This window comes from Ascaphus truei, chromosome 20, assembly GCF_040206685.1.
Source record: "Ascaphus truei isolate aAscTru1 chromosome 20, aAscTru1.hap1, whole genome shotgun sequence".
NCBI lineage: Eukaryota > Metazoa > Chordata > Amphibia > Anura > Ascaphidae > Ascaphus > Ascaphus truei.
This window is the reverse complement of record NC_134502.1, coordinates 18263558-18284071: the sequence shown is the minus strand read 5'-3', so window position 1 is coordinate 18284071 and position 20514 is coordinate 18263558. Positions and strand designations below refer to the sequence as shown.

Genomic DNA, 20514 nt, shown 5'->3' with positions numbered 1-20514 from the left:
TATAAGGCAATAGAATGTTACATCCAACTAATTTCGTAGAATTAACTACTTCTTCAGGGAATAATTAGGCCATTACCCAGAGGTCTTAAATACCTCACATAGATACCTTATTGGTCAACCAATTAGGGATAGACCAATCATCTATAATAGGTAATGGTCTGCGTGATAGGGAAGATGTGTAGTTTACTTTTAAAACAACAACTTTATTAACAAAAAAACAAAACAATACCTATTTAATATAAACTTACATATAGACAAAACCTAGCATAAATAATTAAAAACATGCTGGAATAAAAGAAACACAATATTAGTCGACTTAAAATAGACACCATCATTACTTGCATAAAAAGATGTAACTAGAAAAAAGCGTAGGATAAAGAAAGGAAAACAGAGATACAGAGATAAATGATACATCCCCTAGGTACAGAGGGGTGGTGAGCTAAAGATTCAATAAAGTGCCCAAATATCCACATCCTCATTTAACCCCTTAGGGGACATAGTATCTAACTTATGTATCCAATATGTCTCTTTAGAAGACAATGTTTTAACTCTGTCCCCTCCTCTTCTATTTACAGGAATCAACTGAATCCCCTTAAAAGTGAGACTTGACGGATCTTTATTATGGTGTATCAGGAAGTGTCTAGATACACTATGTTTTTCAAAACCATTTTTAATATTTCTGACATGTTCCTGAATCCGAACTTTAAGGCTGCGTTTGGTTCTGACGTCCTGCCCCAGAATCAACTGAGCTGCAGCAGCAGAGGGAAGCAAGCACCTGAATCTACAGCTAACAGCTGCCGAGTGGTAAACAGTGTGATACACACTACATGCCTTTTACCAACTTTTTTCATGTACGCAGATATATTACCCCCTTTTTAATTCTATAATATATTGTTGAATTTGCTTCACTATTTGGCGTTGTGCGCTGTTTTCTTTTGTTTCCATGTCCCCAGTTTGTCACTTTTATTATGTAGTTTAATAAAATGTATTTTATTTTTGTTCCTACCCGGTGAGTTGTGTGTGCTTGGGGCTTGTTCGAGCGTCTAACCAATCCTCTACAGTGTTCTAGAGATAAACTTGTTTATGTATTTCTGTTTAGAAGTACAGGAGGGCCCCGGGTATATGACGGGTTCCTTTCCAGGGGCCCGCCGTTTAGTGAAAATCGCCTTGAAAGCAGATCCGGCGATTTTCCGTTCTGTACAGGCGCAAACCGGCATTTTTGCCGTTCTGCGCATGCGCGACCTATAGTTGGCGTGCGCAAACTACAGATTGCGCATGCACGCAGGGCGCAACTACCCGTTCTGCGTATGCGAGACTTATAATCCAACATGGCGGCCCCCTTCTCGGTGCCGCCGTATCGGCGGATCGCCGAAAAGCGGGGCCCTGCTGTATCTTTTGTTGAACCTTGTAACAGAAGTGTTTATCTTAAGCCTGTGAACGCTGTTGTTGAACGCATGGAGACATGACCTATTTTTGACGCCTTCTCCATTTCCAAAAGTATTTTGGCTTCCTCAATCTCACAGATATTTGGTGGTTTATAGCATACTGTATCCATACAAGCATTTTCTTTATACTTTAATCAGAAGGACTTGGAGAGACTGGAAACGTGGGCTGGTAAATGGCAAATGAAGTTTAATACAGATAAATGTAAGGTTATGCATTTGGGATGCAAGAATAAAAAGGCGACTTACAAATTAAATGGAGATATATTGGGGGAATCCTTGATGGAGAAGGATTTAGGAGTGCTTGTAGACAGCAGGCTTAGCAATAGTGCTCAATGTCATGCAGTAGCTGCAAAGGCAAACAAGATCTTATCTTGCATCAAACGGGCAATGGATGGAAGGGAAGTACACATAATTATGCCCCTTTACAAAGCATTGGTAAGACCACACCTTGAATATGGAGTACAATTTTGGGCACCAATCCTAAGAAAAGACATTATGGAACTAGAGAGAGTGCAGAGAAGAGCCACCAAATTAATAAAGGGGGTGGACATTCTAATTTATGAGGAGAGGCTAGCTATATTGGGTTTATTTACATTAGAAAAGAGGCGTCTAAGAGGGGATATGATAACTATATACAAATATATTCAGGGACAATACAAGGAGCTTTCAAAAGAACTATTCATCCCACGGGCAGTACAAAGGACTCGGGGCCATCCCTTAAGGTTGGAGGAAAGGAAATTTCACCAGCAACAAAGGAAAGGGTTCTTTACAGTAAGGGCAGTTAAAATGTGGAATTCATTACCCATGGAGACTGTGATGGCAGATACAATAGATTTGTTCAAAAAAAGGTTGGACATCTTTTTAGATGGGAAAGGTATACAGGGATATACCAAATAAGTATACATGGGAAGGATGTTGATCCAGGGATTAATCCGATTGCCAATTCTTGGAGTCAGGAAGGAATTAATTTTTCCCCTTAATGGGTTTTTTTTGTTTGCCTTCCTCTGGATCAATAAGTAAGTATAGATATAGAATAAAGTATCTGTTGTCTGAATTTAGCATAGGTTGAACTTGATGGACGTACGTCTTTTTTCAACCTCATCTACTATGTAACTATGTAACATCTACTGCTAATTTATATCCACAAGGTCTCTACATTTTAATCATTCCCTTATAATAGGTTTTATATCCGGTTTAACATTTAAACATACTCCACCTCCTCTTCTATTTGCTTGATCCTTCCGAAAAAGGGAATAACCCTCTAAATTAACTGCCCAGTCATGAGTTTCATCCCACCATGTTTCAGTAATGCCGATGATATCATACTGCTCCCTGGCAGCTATTAATTCAAGCTCCCCCATTTTATCTGTCAGGCTCCTTGCATTAGCAAGCATGCATTTAAGATTAATTTTCAGTCTGTACTGTTATCTGCTCCTTCCTTTCTACTCCAATTGGATTTAGTCTTTATACGTTTTCTAGTATTACCTGCATTTACTATGGGTGTCTCACTGCTTGCCAAACTCCCACTTGCCCCCATTCAACCTCCACAACACCTTGCTATTTCCCCATCTATTCTATTTGGTTCTGTAGCCCTCTTTCCCCGGTGTCAGGGCGACTATGTGTGCTGCTAATACCTGCGTGGCAAACCGGAAGCCTGATCCTCCGCCACGGGGAGCCTGGGGTGTGTGTATCAGTATCTACTAACAGCGCCTCCACCTGAGAGGGTTCCTTATGCAGTAGGAAGGCCTCTCCCAATGCAATACACCCAGTAATACACACACACAGTATGGGTAACAGTATTTGCTGGAAGGTACTAAACAATAACCATGAACACACAATATAAATATACAGTATAGCTTATACGGACCCGCGGTGTATTCCCCACAGTAATTGGGCGCAGGGGCACCAGTGTCCCAGTGTCCAGGAAACGAAGGCCTATCCCGCCCCAAGTGCGAGACGGCGCTGCGCCACGATGTGTTTGTGCACTTGTGGAAAATACCTGCCCGGAGCTCCAGCCCGGGGGTCGCTGAGTAAGGTCAGTCTGTTCCACCGAAGATCTGCCTCCACGTGGGGTGTCCCACCTTAAGCTAGTCTCTGAGATGAGGGCATGGTCTGGTCCCTGATGCAGGCCATGCACACCGTGTGTGTCCATGACCGGTACAAGGGTACTAGCACTGATAGGCTAAGGGTCGGGTCTCTATCTGAGGGGCCTTCCCTATAGCACCACAAGCTAGAGATGATCGGGGCCTAGCTGGGACCTGAAAGGAGATACTCTGGCCTAATTCAGCGGAGCACTTCTCCCTGGACCTTACCTATCCCATTTATTTATTTATAAAACATTTTACCAGGAATTAATACATTGAGAGTAACCTCTCATTTTCAAGTATGTCCTGGGAACAGAGTTAAGACAAATAATACATGGTTACAAATACAGTTACATAAATGAACAGGGTATACATTATATGCAAGACATTGCATGCACAGTTAAAGAAAATATATATTATGGGCGTATGAAACAGTTACAGACCAGATTAAAATGTGATACAGCTTTAGATTTGAAAGAACTTAAACTGGTGGTGGATGTGAGAGTCTCCGGTAGATTGTTCCAGTTTTGGGGTGCGCGGTAAGAGAAGGAGGAACGGCCAGATACTTTGTTGAGCCTTGGGACCATGAACAGTCTTTTGGAGTTTGATCTCAGATGATAAGTGCTGCATGTGGTAGGGGTAGGAGCTTGTTCAGATAGCTGGGTAGCTTGCCCAGAAAGAATTTGAGGGTGAGACAGGAAAGAATAACTTTGCGCCTAGACTCGAGTGATGACCAATCTAGTTCTTTGAGCATTTCGCAGTGATGTGTGTTGTATTTGCATTGGAGAAAAAACGACAAATTGAATTGTAGAGGGTGTCAAGTTTGCTAAGATGGGTTTGAGGTGCCGAGCCATATACTATGTCTACATAGTCAATAATTGGCATTAGCATCTGCTGTGCGATACGTTTTCTGACCAGGAGACTTAGGGAGGATTTGTTCCTGTAAAGTGCCCCTAGTTTGGCATGACCCCATTGCTGTCCTGCTTCCGACTGACTAACTGTCCTAACTGTTCTAACTGTCCTATTGGCTGCTGTGGATCATGTGGTATAGAAGCTCAGGAGGCTGCTGGGAACGGTAGTTCCCTTGGAACCTATTCCCCTGGTGGCAGCCGCTCCTAGGGGCACTCTGCGCATGCTCACATCGCCTTTATCCTGTGCCAACCCCATTATGGCCACCGCTGCCTCCAGCCACACTGCGCATGCGCAGCCACATTAAGATGGTGCTGCTCCGCTGCCCCTCGCCACCCCAGAGTCTCTGCGACCGGATCGCCAGTCCGTCTGACGCCACACTTCCCGCCCATCTGCCTGCCCGATCGGCAGGTCCGCCTTGATGTCCGGCAGCCCCCGCACCGGCCGCAGCCTCCCACACGACAGCAGATGTTAGTGGGGAACCAGGGGGGGCCGAGGACCATGGGGGAAACCCAGAGGGGACCTGGGCTGTAGTTCGTTATCTCTTTCTTGTGCCTCCCCACTCCAGCTACAATGTTAACTTTGATAAGTTTTACTGTTTCTGTGACAATCTTATAATTGTTCTGTTCTTAGGCTTCTTTTGACCCAACACATTTTCGGAACAGGCACATACGTACAGTACCAGAATTTGTTCACAGGATCAGGCAAACATACTTACCTCCTAAGGGTCTGCACATGTTTACAAGCTAGCACGATATAAGTCTTTAAGTATCATCTTAACAAACTGATTGAAGTTTACTGGCTGGGGATTTCACTGTTTGGGTTTCTACTGTATTTTTCCCTTTTTTGTCTTTTCTTTACCCTGTTTTCTCTTTCATCAGCTTGTATGATCTAAAATAGCCTACCAGCTGACAGGACCACACATATTGTTACTTACTGTAACTCTGGCCCATTTGGCAGCTTTCCTCTAGTCTTGTCTATAGCCTGTGTATAGTTCACTCCTATATTACCAGCCCATCTACCTCCCCTTTCCGAACACCTTAATTTTGGGCACTAGATCTGGATGATTCCAGATCCATTTCATTCCCATTTTTTTTTTCACCCGCTACTCTTCCTTCTACTCCCCGCTTGATACACAAAGACCCCCATCCAATATGAAACCTCTTCGGGTTTCCGTCGCCAATGATGTCCGCAACCTCTCAGGACCATCACCATCACATGAAAAGCCAGAGGTCAGGTGTGAATTAATTATAGATTCTGCATGGTGTCCGTCTGGCTGAAAAAGAGCATTTTTGTTCTGTTTTTTTTTTTTTCATTTGTACTATTTATATCTTGTTATGACTTGTTACTTACAGTAATTCTTAAAACCCACAGACTACGAGTGGGAAGTAAAAAAAAAATTATCGGCACATTTATGATTGCCTTTTATTTTGAAATAATTTCCAATAATGCCTGCATGGTTTCCCTGGGGCTCTGTACTCACGCCTTGTGGTGGCTGATAATCTTGTGGGGGGCACAGGGTTAACAAGTTGAGGGGAGGGGCTGGGTAGAAAGTGCAGGGGATAATGGTTAAGGAGTTCGGGGTGACAGTGGGTAATGAGTTGAGGAGGTATAGTGGATAAAGAGTTGGGGGGGCAGTGGTTAAGGAGTTATGGGGGACAGAGGGGAAGGTGTTGGAACAGGAGTTGGGGGGACAAAATGTAAGGAATTGGGGGGGGCATCTAAGGAATTGGGGGGGGGATGTGGAGGTTAGGGTGTCAAGTCTGTCAAAAAATGGAAAGTCTTGTACCTGTTAACATTTATACTTACAGACAAATATTTTGACAATGAATATAATGTATGTTCTATTCTCTCTCCTTCCCCTCCTCCCTGTAATATCTTCTGCGTCAGCAGGGGGGACGATCTGGAGATCACTACAGATTCAGCTCTAAATTACTGAGCAAATGAGCATTGATCGCAATGTTGTGTAGAAAACAAGAAGCCATGCTTATATGAATCACTTTGTCGGGGCTATATTGTAACACACCACCGGATGAACATCTGAAGCAACTTTCCAGACAGCTAAATGTACATTCCTCTGTTACAGAACATGTAGATATGTGTGCTCACTATGCTGGAATTCTTAGTCTGAGAATTAGCTGGGGGATTAGTAGCCAAGTCTGGCATCCATATCCTGCGTCACCTGGGGAAACATACAGACACAATTATAATAGTATTAAGTATAGTCTAGCTGCATAATCAGGATAGGTTCTTGTAGCTACACTGTAGCATGCTTACACTCACATTAAAGCCAGTGGGAGATTGGCTGTGAAAAAAGTATAGAATCCTTCAATGCACGTGTGCTGAAATAGCTAATAATCCTAAAATGTACTCAACGAACAGGAATCAATATCTATATTTGTCCTCATCCTCCATCAGCACCGCCAACACCATGCAAAAACTATATTTCAGGTATGCGGATATTAAGTGAAAAAAACAAAAACCCTTCTATGCGTGGAGGATGCTTTAGGATTGTGCATAGATACATAAGCGTTATATAAGACTCATATAAGACATAAGAGTTTTTATGTAACAGACGATTGTCAGAATTTTATGGGTATTAAAGGAGAATTTCCCCATTAATTGCTAGCACAGAGGGTTAGCTAGAGGGTGTGCTGTAGAGGACCAGGTTACAGAGGATACAGTACTCTGTAATGTATGTATATTCACATGAATAATATCTTTGTTCGCACACCTGTTTTGCAGCAGAAAACCAAACGAGAGGCAGACCTATGTGGCTTCCCCCAAAGCAATAACGAATATTACCTATATTGATTTCCCGAGTATGTGTCTTTATTGAGCTCTGTGATTTTACCTATTAGTTGTTATATTCTCTGGTTGAGATGTTAACAAGGATTGTTATGCTTCTCTCGCTCAAATTGATTTACCTGCACATCTACACTATGAAAGAAATGTATATTAAAAAACATAATTTTCGGGCGAGATTTTCGCTGGCAGAGGCGGCTCTCTCAGAGCAGCTCTCTCTGCAGCAGAAATGTATCGCCGGGTTAGGCCTTTTCACAGGGTCGATCCTATCGCTGGCAGCAAATCGCTCATTTTGGGAATTTTGCTATGAATGGTAATGAAGGCTTGCTGAATACCGTGACAGCAACGCTCAAAAAAAACAGCAATTTAAATGCCATGGAGATCACTTTTTATCAACCTTTACTGAATGAGGCCCTTAGTGTTCTTCTCACTCCTCCTCTCTAATAATAATGATATTTATCCTTACAAAAAATATTGACAATAACATTTTTAATAGAATTAGACTTTTGAAGAACAAATTCACAATGAAAGCCGATACTAGATTTACTAACTGCAAAGGCATCGTTCTTACCACTAAGCTACTCCACGTTTTTTAGGTTCCCCTCTCTTGTTTGGTTATCTAAAATGCATAGCAAGGGCTAAAGGAGGAAACACTTAACTCACATGCACTGTCCCATTCTAAAGAAAACCTTTCCCATTTCCATAGAAAATAAAGCTAAGAATACAAAAGCATAAGTAAAAAAAAATGTGTTTAATACAGATTGGAAGCAAAACATGGAACACTCAACATTTTTTTCTTTTTTAATCAATACTATAACTCTCCAAACATTCCCTGATGTAGAAAAATTATGATGTAAATCCCTGGGACTTGACACAAATAACTGATGGGGTAACCATTTTTCATCAGAGAAGAAGTGTCCCTAATTGTTAACGTTTCAAAAAAGAAAATCAATGATAAGTAACTGTAATGACAGTTCTACATGGATAACATTTTAGTTGATGTTGCTTTTCAAATCTAATGTCTACACTTCTATAGGTCTTCTCGGCATCTACAACTTTAAGCTCAACACAATCAGGAAAAATTCACAAACATTTTCTTTATTACTTGTTAATCAAGACATTTTTTTGCGAAGAAAAAAAACCCTGCAAATTTAACATTTTAGAAAAATATTAAATCCAGAGTATATTCTGATCCATGAACTTTATAGAAATATAAATCCACGATTCATGTTTATCAAATGAAAAAAGCGCCATTTGGTGTAAAACGCGTCAGAGAACCTTGTCTGTAGCTTTTGCTATTATGCATCTTTAATAAAGCATTTTTATTTTTAAGTCGGCCTCCAGCCCTATTTTCACGCAGTGCTCAACCATTTCCTGCTTTTCTACTCATTCATCTACCGGATTGAAGCACGCCACTTCCGGGACCATCGCAGACCGTGTAATCGTGAGCCTTTAATGCATACTCAAACGGACTGATTTTCTCATTGCCACTGTGTTCATAGAGGTATTTGTGCTGCCCAGCCTACGGGCCTACGGATCACCACTTAGGCACTTTAGATGGGGTGAGTTCTTTCATTCTTGAGCTCATTCCCATATTTGTGCTGTGTGTGTGTCCTGTTCATTTGGGTCCCTTTATATGGCTTCATTGTGAGCCCTATACTACTCTATAAACATTATTAGTGCATTTTGGATGGATTCCTTTTATCACTTAAGGTCCTGGACACTTTAGCTATATTGCTGCCATTTCCTGGATATTAGAAGCACCATCTTTGGGATTTGTTTCTCATGTTTTGCCATATGCTATGGGAAGGTGAATTTCCCTCATTCATGGCCTCTTTCTTGTATGAGTTTGTCTGGTGTGTAAGAAGACTTGAGTTTTCAGAAAAACATTTTCCACATTTAGGGAAAACATACAGTACAGGCATACCCCGCATTAACGTACACAATGGGACCGGAGCATGTATGTAAAGTGAAAATGTACTTAAAGTGAAGCACTCCCTTTTTTCCACGTCTCGATGCATGTACTGTACTGCAATCGTCATATACGTGCATAACTGATGTAAATAACGCATGTGTAACAGGCTCTATAGTCTCCCCGCTTGCGCACAGCTTCGTTACAGGTAGGGAGCCGGTATTGCTGTTCAGGACGTGCTGAGTGGCGCATGCGCGAGCTGTCGTTTGCCTATTGAGCGATATGTACTTACTCGCGAGTGTACTTAAAATGAGTGTCCTTAAACCGGGGTATGCCTGTATGGCTTTTCTCGTGTGCATTTTGATGCAATAAAAAGTGTCTTTCCTAAAAATATTGAACGTTAAGGCTCTCCTGTGTGTAGTCTCCGTTTAGCAGGTACCTACACTGAATATAGGGGTTATGGAGGTCGAATGGGGGCAAGAGCGAGTTTGGAAAGCAGCGAGACACCCATAGTAAATACAGATAATACTAGAAAACTTCTAAAATCTAAACCCAATTGGCATCTAAAGGAAGGAGCAGATAGCATAATAGAACAGACTGGAAAAAAAACTTAAATGCATGCTTGCTAATGCAAGAAGCGTGACAGATAAAATGGGGGAGGTTGAATTAATAGCTGCAAGGGAGCAGTATGATATAGGCATTACTGAAACATGGTGGGATGAAACTCATGACTGGTTGTCACGGGAGACCAGGCCAAATACAACTTTATATTTAAGGGTTCAGTCACATGGCAAAACAGGCAGTAAAATAAATTGTGGTTTATTCGGATAAGACCTCGGAAATACACAGAGATATAAGATATAGAGAATATACACTTACTGGGGTCTGGGGAATGAGATCTAGCCCTTTCCCAGTTACAAGGGGCCTGCTTCAGCAAAGGCTTACCTTGATAGGACCCTGGTTCTGGACATCCTGCTCCATGCTTCCCTGTGTGAACAGATCTAACACAGAAGCAACGTTGAGAGGCCCGCCAACAGCTGCTTTCTTCAAATCTCCAACAGACCTGCTCTTCCTTATATAGCGCTTGCTCCCTATCTAATAAACTGAGGCGGCTTGCAGCCAATTAGAGCACAGATTGGGGTTGTGCATTCACTAATAGGAGGGCAAGATTCAAAACTTGCCAATGGAAAATATGTTTAGGAGTTTGAACGGCAACAACCGTTTCCCCTGGCTCCGCTGTGTCTACCTGAAACGAAGGTTTCCTAATCTAGCTATGCTGTTCACAGCCCTTTCCCCCTCACATATGTCAAAACCTGCATATGTTTCGCATTTAACAAAGGAAATCCCTATACCTGAGCTGGTGGCATTGAAATGCTAATTCACGTCTGGCTGCCTTTTGTCACAAAACTGGGTTTTCCTCTCAGGACAAACACAAAATGCATGTAGTTATAAAAAAAAAAGCAAAACTCACTATGGGTCCCCAGAGCTTGCGCTCGACCTCCTGGATGTGAGGGTTCAAAAACCTTGTCTCTGCCCTGCAGCTATTTCTCATAAGAGGCTACCCATACCAGGCAACCCACTTATAAGCTTGCACAGGCAGCTACAGGACCATGAGTCAAAGGGAATACACAGGGAATGCATTAAGTAGCCCACTGGACTTACACAGTTAACCCCCCACACCCAGTTCCTAGCTTATATCCCTATGGGGGACAGTATAAGGGGAACAAAATTACAGGGCAACACAGTAAGGTACAATATTAGACCCAAGAGCTGACACTCTCAGCCCTTGCCATACGGTTTCAGGGGGAGCCATCCGGGCTCCACCTTTATTAATTAAGGCCGGCTATGCCCTACCATCACACTGGGCAGTTCATTTAGAGGGTTATTCCCTTTTTCGGCAGGATAGAGCACATGTATTTATTATTTATTTATAAAAATGTATTATCATTTAGAGTTACCTCTTGTTTTCAAGTATGTCCTGTGCATAGAGTTAAAATGACAAATAATACATGGTTACAAATACATAGTTACATAAGTGAACAGGGTATACATTATATGCAAGATATTGCATGCACAGTTAGAGATAATATATGTTATAGGCGTACTGTATGTAAGAGTTACAGACCAGATTAAAATGGGAGACAGCTTTAGTTTTGAAAGAACTTAGACTGGTGGCGGCTGTGAGAGTCTCCGGTAGACTGTTCCAGTTGTGGGTGCATGGTAAGAGAAGGAGGAGCGGCCGGATACTTTACTGAACCTTGGGACCATGAAAAGTCTTTTGGAGTCTGATCTCAGATGATAAGTGCTGCATGTGGTAGGGGTCAGGAGCTTGTTCAGATAGACGGGTAGCTTGCCCAGAAAGTACATGAAGGCAAGAAAGGAAAGATTAACTTTACGCCTAGATAAAAGTGATGACCAATCTAGTTCTTTGAGTAGACAGGAATCCTCGCGGAAAAAGTGAAGCACAGCCGGTCCAAAGAAAAAAATAATCCGAGGATTAGCAGATGATTTAAAAGTATTATTTATTGGGGGTGCACAGCATGGTGGCTCAGGGGATGTAATCAGACATGTTTTGCGCTGAAATAGCGCTTCCTCAAAGAGTATCCTGAGTTATTTGAGTATTTCGCAGTAATACTGTATTTGCTGTACTTGTATTGGAGAACAAAACGGCATATTGAATTGCAGAGGGTATCAAGTTTGCTAAGGTGGGGTTGGGGTGCCGAGCCGTATACTATGTTCCTAATAGTCGATAATTAGCATTAGCATTTGTGGTGTGATACACTTTCTGACCAGCAGACTTGGGGAGGATTTGTTCCTGTAAAGTACACCTAGTTTGGAATAGGTTTTGGATGTCAGGGTATCAATGTGCATCCCAAATGTTAAATGGGAGTCAAACCATATGCCCAAGTATTTAAAACTAGTAACAGGAGTTAGGGTGGTATTAGCGTTGGTTCTGATCTGGAGCTCAGTCATTGGAAGCTTTAAAAATGTAGTCTTGGTCCCAAATACCATTGTTACAGTCATGTCAGTGTTTAAAAACCGTTTGTTTTGGGAAATCCAATTTTCAAGTCTCAAAAAGTCAGATTGAAGTATGTGAGAGGCTTTGGCTGTGTGCATATAGGATTGTGTCATCTGCATACATGTGTATTGACGCTCGCCTTACAAGCTGTAGGAAGGTCATTAATGAACACTGAGAAGAGTAGGGGCCCCAGAACAGAGCCTTGCGGGACACCACAGGTGATATCCAAGGGGTTAGAGTTAAAGCCTGAGATGGACACATGTTGGGATCTATCTGATAGGTAGGAATAAAACCAGTTTAAAGCATGCTTCCCTATTCCAGAGCGCTGGGGATTGTTAAGCAAGATAACATGATCAATAGTATCAAAAGCCTTTGCAAAATCTAGGAATATTGCACCAGTGAGTTGTCCCGGTTCCATTCCACACAGGATTTCATTGCAAACTTTTAGCAGGGTAGTTACCGTGGAGTGCTTGGGTCAAAAGCCAGATTGGAATTGGCTAGAGAAATTTGTCTTGGTATACAGTAGTAATCGATTAATTGGGAGTGAACACATTTTTCCATGACTTTGGATAGGATTGGGAGAAGAGAGATTGGCCAGTAGTTTGAGGCAGTGTTTTGTCCCCACTTTTGAAGATTGGGACAACTCTGGCAGTTTTCCAGGTCTTAGGGATATGGCCTGCAGACAGAATAGAGTTGACTATGGAAGCAATTGGTTTGGTTATGACTGGGGCACCAAGCCTTAGGAGCTTAGATTGTAGTAAGTCAGGTCCACACTGGCTGCTTAGTTTTAATTTGAGGAGCGCTTGTGTAATCTCCTCTTCAGATACTGGGCCAAATTGAAAATTGTGAACAGTGTTGGGAGAGGGTGGGGCAATAGGGGTACTCCAAGAATGAGGTTCATGTTTGTGGTTTGGGTTGAGTTTCGCTAATAAGTTAGTAGCACACCCCACAAAGTAATCATTGAATGCATTTGCACTGTCAGTGGGATTTGTCAGAGTAATGTCCTCCTTAGTGATATTACTTGGTTGTTAATGGCCAGAAGTTAGCTGGGTTTGATGTATTCTGGAAGAGGAGAGGAGGAGGAAATAGAGAGAGGAGGAAATAGAAGAGGAGGTGGAGTATGTTTGTATGTTAAACCGGATATAAAACCTATTACAAGGGAAGATGTTTATGAAGGGAATGATGAAAATGTTGAGACCTTTTGGATAGAAATTAACAGTGGGGGTAAAAGTATAAAGGAAATGTTTGTGGGGATATGCTATAAATATCTGTGAGATTGAGGAAGCTAAAATACTTTTGCAAATGGAGAAGGGATTAAAACTGGGTCATGTTTGCATAATGGGGGATTTTAATTATCCAGACATAGACTGGGCCATTTAGATTAGCATTACAACAAAAAAGAGTTTTGCAGGGTGCTTAAAGACAATGATATGACCCAAATTATTGAGGAACCAACCAGGAGAGGGGCAATACTGGATTTGGTAATATCAAACAATGTAGAAGTAATAGCAATTATTCAAGTCCTGGAACATTTGGGTAACAGGGATCATAACATGGTCTCATTTGAAATAAATTATCAAAAAAACAGATTACTTGGGTTCAACAAAGACCTTAAACTTTAAAAAGGCAGATTTTAATCAACTGAGGACTAATCTACAAGGAATACATTGGTATGATGTTTTTGCAGGGAAAATGTAGAAGATAAATGGGCAGTCTTTAAAACAGTGTTAGAAAAGCACACTTATCAGAGTATACCCTTGGGTAATGAGTATAAAAGAAATAAGTTAAAAACAATGTGGCTAAATAAACATGTAGGGAAGGAAATTGACAAGAAGAGGAAGGCGTTTAGATTCTTTAAGTCAGAAGGGACGGAGACATCGTATCAGAATTATAAGGAATGTAACAAAAATTGCAAAAGGGCAATCAAATTAGCAAAAAATGGATCATGAAAAAAGGATGCAATAGAAAGTAAGATCAACCCTAAAAAGTTCTTTAAGTACCTTAATAACAAAAAAAAATCAGAAAAGAAAATATAGGACCCTTTCAGTGTGAGATGGGCAGGCAGATTATTGGAAATAAGGAAAAAGCAGAGATATTAAACAAATACTTTGCCTATGTGTTTACCAGGGAAGAATCAATTTCAATAGTACTGCAGGAGGAAACCACAACCTCCATATTAATTAACAATTGGTTAACTGAGGAAGAAGTTCATAAGCGACTTGATAAAATTAAAGTAAATAAGGCACCTGGCCCCGATGGCATACATCCAAGAGTTCTCAAGGAGTTAAGCTCAGTAATGGCCAAACCATTATATTTAATATTCAAGGACTCCATTTCCACAGGCTCAGTACCACAAGATTGGCGTAAAGCAGATGTGGTGCCTTTATTTAAAAAGGGAGCTAGATCACAACCGGGGAATTACAGACCTGTAAGCCTGACCTCTATAGTGGGGAAACTACTTGAAGGTTTAATACGGGATAATATTCAGGAATACCTCATGGAAAACAAAATTATTAGTAATAGTCAGCATGGATTTATGAAGGATAGATCATGCCAAACTAACCTTATGTGTTTCTTTGTGGAGGTAAATAGGAATTCAGACCAGGGAAATGCAGTTGATGTGATATGCTTAGGTTTTGCAAAGGCTTTTTATACGGTTCCACACAAGAGGTTGGTGTACAAAATAAAGCAAATTGGACTCAATAATTATATATGCACCTGGATTGAAAACTGGTTGAAGGAAAGACAACAGAGGGTTGTCATAAATGGAACTTTTTCAGGTTGGGTTAAAGTCGTGAGTGGAGTACCTCAGGGATCGGTACTGGGACCCCTGCTTTTTAACCTTGTTTCTTAATGGCCTTGAGGTTTGCATCGAGAGCAAAGTCTCCATCTTTGCTGATGATACTAAATTGTGTCATGAAGTAGGATCAGAGCAGGATGTAATTTCTCTACAAAAGGACTTGAAGAGACTGGAAACGTGGGCAGGAAAATGGCAGATGGGGTTTAATACAGATAAATGTAAGGTTATGCATTTGGGATGCAAGAATAAACTGGCGACTTACACATTAAATGGGGATAAATTGGGGGAATCCTTGATGGAGAAGGATTTAGGAGTGCTTGTAGACAGCAGGCTTAACAATGGTGCCCAAAGTCATGCAGTAGCTGCAAAGGCAAACAAGATCTTATCTTGCATTAAACGGGCAATGGATGGAAGGGAAGTAAACATAATTATGCCGCTATACAAAGCATTAGTAAGACCTCACCTTGAATATGGAGTAGAATTTTGGGGACCACTCCTTAGAAAAGACATTATGGAGAGAGTGCAGAGAAAAAACCCCAAATTAATAAAGGGGGTGGACAATCTAATTTATGAGGAGAGGTTAGCTAAATTAGATTTATTTACATTAGAAAAGAGGCGTCTAAGAGGGGATATGATAACTATAAACAAATATATTCAGGAACAATAAAAGCAGCTTTCAAAATAACTATTCATCCCACGGGCAGTACAAAGGACTCAGGGTCATCCCTTAAGGTTGGAGGAAAGGAGATTTCACCAGCAACAAAGGAAAGGGTTCTTTACAGTAAGGGCACTTAAAATGTGGATTTAATAACCCATGGAGACTGTGATGGCAGATACAATAGATTTGTTCAAAAAAGGTTAGACATCTTTTTAGAAAGGGAAAGTATAGAGGGATATACCAAATACTGTAAGTATACATGGGAAGGATGTTGATCCAGGGAATAATCTGTTTGTCAAATCTTGGAGTCAGGAAGGAAATAATTTTTCCCCTTATGATATATCATTGGATGATACAGTATGTCACTGGGGTTTTTTGTTTGCCTTCCTCTGGATAAATAAGTAAGTATAGATATAGGATAAAGTATCTTATCTAAATTTAGCATAGGCTGAACTTGATGGATGCATGTCTTTTTTCATCCTCATCTACTACAGTATGTAACTATGTAATATATAAGTATTACATTTTTATGGTTAATGCCCCAAACCACTATTGGCTGCATTTTTCTAATAGGGATATTAGACATTAGTCTAGAGGGGATAGGAGAAGGGGCGGTGAGTGAAGGGGCTAGTTGCCCTGGGGAGGTTGATTAGACCTCCCGGGAGGGGGAGGGGGGGTTAACGGGTTAACCCTTCCCTTACCTTAACATGGATATGCTCTACTAGTTACTAAGGTGAGCAAGGGGGCTAGGTAGTGTAGTTGTAGGTTTATATTAACCCCTTTGTGGTCACCTAGTCATGGTAACCCATGACTAGTTGACCTGTGGGCTACTTTGTGGTTAAAATGTACGGTAATGTATTGTAATTACTCTTTTATCATCTATTTTGGGTTGGTTTAGCTTATCTTGCCTATGTATATAATGCTTCAGTAATAATAGTAACTGCTTGTTTTTTTAGTTAAACCCTTTGGCCAAAGCGTCGTAAGCCTGCATACCAAACGTCAAGGTAAACCAAGACTAAAACTGTGAACCCTTTCTTTTTACCTCTGTATGAGGGGAAGCAACTGCAGTAAGTCTTGTCCATTCAGTAAATAGACAGAACATCCCAAGTTAAATAGGTGGGGAGGGGTGAGCTCTGGGGGGAGGTGCCACCTACCTCCATTTGACTGTTACCAGTCAGAAATTGATTAACACACACACATATTTCCAGGTAACTCAAACTCCTACACCCACCACATCATGAATATACATTTATGCCAAAATAAGTGCTACTGAGCATGGCAAATGTATACAGCAGAAGACAGGTGAGCCCAATGCTACATCAAATTGACAAAACATATATGGTAATAAGTATAAAGTTTAAATACTTCAATAATAATAGTAATTACTTCGTTTTTTTAGTTAAACCCTTTGCCACGTTCAGTAGCACTCATTTTGGCATAAAATATATATTCATGATGTGGTGGGTATTACACATAGTGTTCAAATAATAATTAATATTTAATAATGCCTTTTATTAAAACACATAATTCTGTTTTTAATGAAATGGTATCATTCAGGTTTTCAACATGGCGCGATGCATATAACGTAATTTCAAACAACGAATTGTGCGTCACACGTATGATGTCACATAGCGACCTTCTTACATACAGCGCACTTTTTAGGAAGTTTCATACTACTTGTTGGCACAGAAATTGTGACCAAAAAAAATCAGATATGATCCTAGTGCATACTGTACGTCCCATTGTGTTGCACTGTCACATTGTGTTGTTGTGTCACACTGTGTTGATGTGTTTCAGATATAGATGAATGTGATGTCGCACCAGCCTGTGTTCACCCCGCTCTCTGCACTAATACCCCTGGCAGGTTCTCCTGTAACTGCCCCTCAGGGTATGTGACACGTATTAACGGAACAGGAGTAACCGTGTGTGAAGGTAAGAAACACCTCTAGGACTAGACAGTCTAACTCTAACACTTCCACTGTGACATTGTGTGTTACACAGTGCTCTACATTGTTTATTGTGACACATTGGGGGTTATGTTAATTTGTGTTGTTATGTTACATTGTTTCATGTGTTCCATTGTGTTGTTTTGATACATTGTGTTGTGTCACATTATGTTGCGGTATCAAATTGTGGTGTTGTGTTACATTGTGTCTCATTGTGTTGTTGGGGCTCACTGTATCACATTGGGGCCTGTATACTAAGCATCGCAAATAGCTTTTTGGGTGCAAAATTTGCTCAAGAAAATCTCATATTAAATTGCGCTTGTGTGCGCCTCTATATTAAACTGACACTTCCCCGTTTGGGGCAGCAGGTCCAAAATTTGTCTTTCCTATTGTTAGGCCCAGAAATGGCCTGCGCTGGGCATACAGATGTTAAAGCTGCAGACTGAGCAATATCCTACATGTGTTTTTTATTAAACAGTTCAGTACTAAGAGAAAATTTTTGTAGCATTTAAAAACAACAACTCTGAATGACATTTTTTATGTATTATGAGGTAACAAGCATTTTTTGTTTCATTTACAAAGTCACATCCCTTTCCTCTTCTAAAACAGGCTCTGGCACACCCCTTTTTGAGCCCTGTCCTCTCTCTAGCAGTGCACCTATTGTATCTAGTGACTGCCTGGTCACAAAATCTTCCCCACAGAGCTTTGGATCTTTGGTCCTCTTCTGCTGCACTGACAGCCATTTACTGAACCCCCGAGCCGAATCTTCACCGATCGATCACAGGAGAACGTATCGATCGGCAACTTCGCTAATTACTTATAATTGTGTGGATTGTATTGATGCACACATTAAAGGGGGAAAATACAAAAATAATTTTAAAAAAATTAATAAACGGCAGCTTGAACTGCTAGGCCCCATTGTGTTGTTGTGTTAAACTGTGTCACGATATGTTGTTGTATTGTATTGTATGTCTTTATTTATATAGCACCATTAATGTACATAGCGCTTCACAGTAGTAATACAATATAATCATATAAATTACAATATAAATAACAGGTCATGGGAATAAGTGCATCAGACATAAAAGTAACATTTAGGAAGAGGAGTCTCTGCCCCGAGGAGCTTACAATCTAATTGGTGGGGAGAACGTACAGAGACAGTAGGAGGGAGTTCTGGTAAGTGCGTCTGCAGGGGGCCAAGCTTTATGTATCATGTGTCTAGTATTATCCACAGTGCTATTCATATGCTTCTTTAAGAAACTGTGTCTTTAGGTGGGTCTTAAAGGTGGATAGAAAGGGTGCTAGTTGGATATTGAAGGGAAGGGCATTTTGGAGGTGTGGGGCAGTCAGTGAGAAAGGTTTAAGATGGGAGAGGGCTTTAGATACAAAGGGTTAGAAAGAAGACATCCTTAAGAAGAACGCAAGAGTCGGGATGGTGCATAGTGAGAAATTAGGGCTGAGATGTAAGGAGGGGCAGAAGAGTGTAAAGCTTTAAAAGTGAGGGGGAGAATTGAGTGCGAGATGCGGGATTTGATAAGAAGCCAGGAGAGTGATTTCAGCAGGGGAGACGTGGAGAATGATTTAGGAAAAAGTAGAGCGATTCTGGCAGCAGCGTTTAGGATAGATTGTAGTGGAGACAGGTGAGAGGCAGGAAGGCCGGACAGCAGGAGGTTACAGTAATCAAGACGGGAGAGAAGGAGGGCCTGAGTCAGAGTTTTATTAGCCGAACAACAGAGGAAATGGAGTATCTTTGTGATATTGTGGAGGAAAAAGCGACAGATTTTAGAAATGTCTCGAATGTGAGAGGAGAATCTGAGAGAGGAGTCGAGTGTGACCCGTAAGCAGCATGCTTGGGCTACTGGGTGAATGATGGTACTTCCAACAGTAATGTGGAAGGAGGTAGTAGGGCCAGGTTTGGGAGGAAGTATGAGGAGCTCCGTTTTTGCCATGTTACGTTTAAGGTAGCGGAGGGCCATCCAGGATGATATAGCAGTGAGACAAACGGAAACTTTGGTCTGTACAGCAGGTGTAAGATCAGGTGTTGAAAAGTATATTTGTGTGTCGTCAGCATAGAGGTGATATTTAAACCCAAGAGATGTTAATAGATCACCTAGAGAGAGGTGGTATAGAGAAAAGAGAAGTGATCCCAGTACAGAGCCCTGGGGTACCCCCACAGAGAGATCGATAAAGGAGGAGGTGTTAGCAGAAGAGACACTGAAAGTACGATGGGAGAGGTAGGATGAGATCCAGGATAGAGCTTTGTTCCGAATGCCAAGAGTATGGAGAATGTAAAGGAGGAGAGGGTGGTCCACGGTGTCAAATGCTGCAGAGAGGTCAAGTAATATGAGCAGAGTGTAATGACCTCGGTCTTTGGCAGCATGGAGGTCAACAGTTATTTTAGTGAGGCCTGTTTCAGTGGAGTGAGCAGTGCGAAGCCAGATTGTAGCGTGTCTAGGAGAGAATTGGTGTTGAGAATATGGACCAAGCGAGAGAATACAAGACATTCAAGGAGTTTAGAGGCAAAAGGAAGGAGGGAGACAGGTCAATAGTTAGAAAGACAGGTAGGGTCAAGCTTGCTGTTTTTGAATAATGGTATAACGGTTGCATGCTTGAAGGAGGATGGAAAGGTACCAGAGTAGAGGGAGGAGTTCAAAATGTGTGTGAGCGTAGGGATTATAGTAGGACAAGAGGTTTTAGGAGATGGGAGGGAAGGGGGTCAAGAGGGCAAGTGGTATAGGGAGAAGACACATTGTCCTCTGAGATAGTGGAAAATGAGTCAAGGAAGGCAGAAGGAGAGTTAGGAAGCGTTGTAGGATGGGAGGTGGAAACAGAGGGGATGTTCTGACGTATTGATTCCATCTTTTCCTTAAAATAGTCAGCAAAGTCCTAAGATGAGATGGAGGAAGAAGAGACAGCTGAGGGTGGTTTGAGTAGAG

General features: G+C 41.4%; 1 protein-coding gene across 1 annotated transcript in view; it reads left to right on the top strand.

Annotated features, from left to right (window-relative positions):
• Positions 1-20514, top strand: part of LOC142470964 (adhesion G protein-coupled receptor E3-like) — a 70388-nt gene that overhangs the window by 10222 nt on the left and 39652 nt on the right. Inside the window, exon 5 of the mRNA XM_075577769.1 lies at positions 17430-17564. Within this exon, the coding sequence (XP_075433884.1) occupies positions 17430-17564 (135 nt within the window). The remainder of the gene's footprint in view (positions 1-17429; positions 17565-20514) is intronic.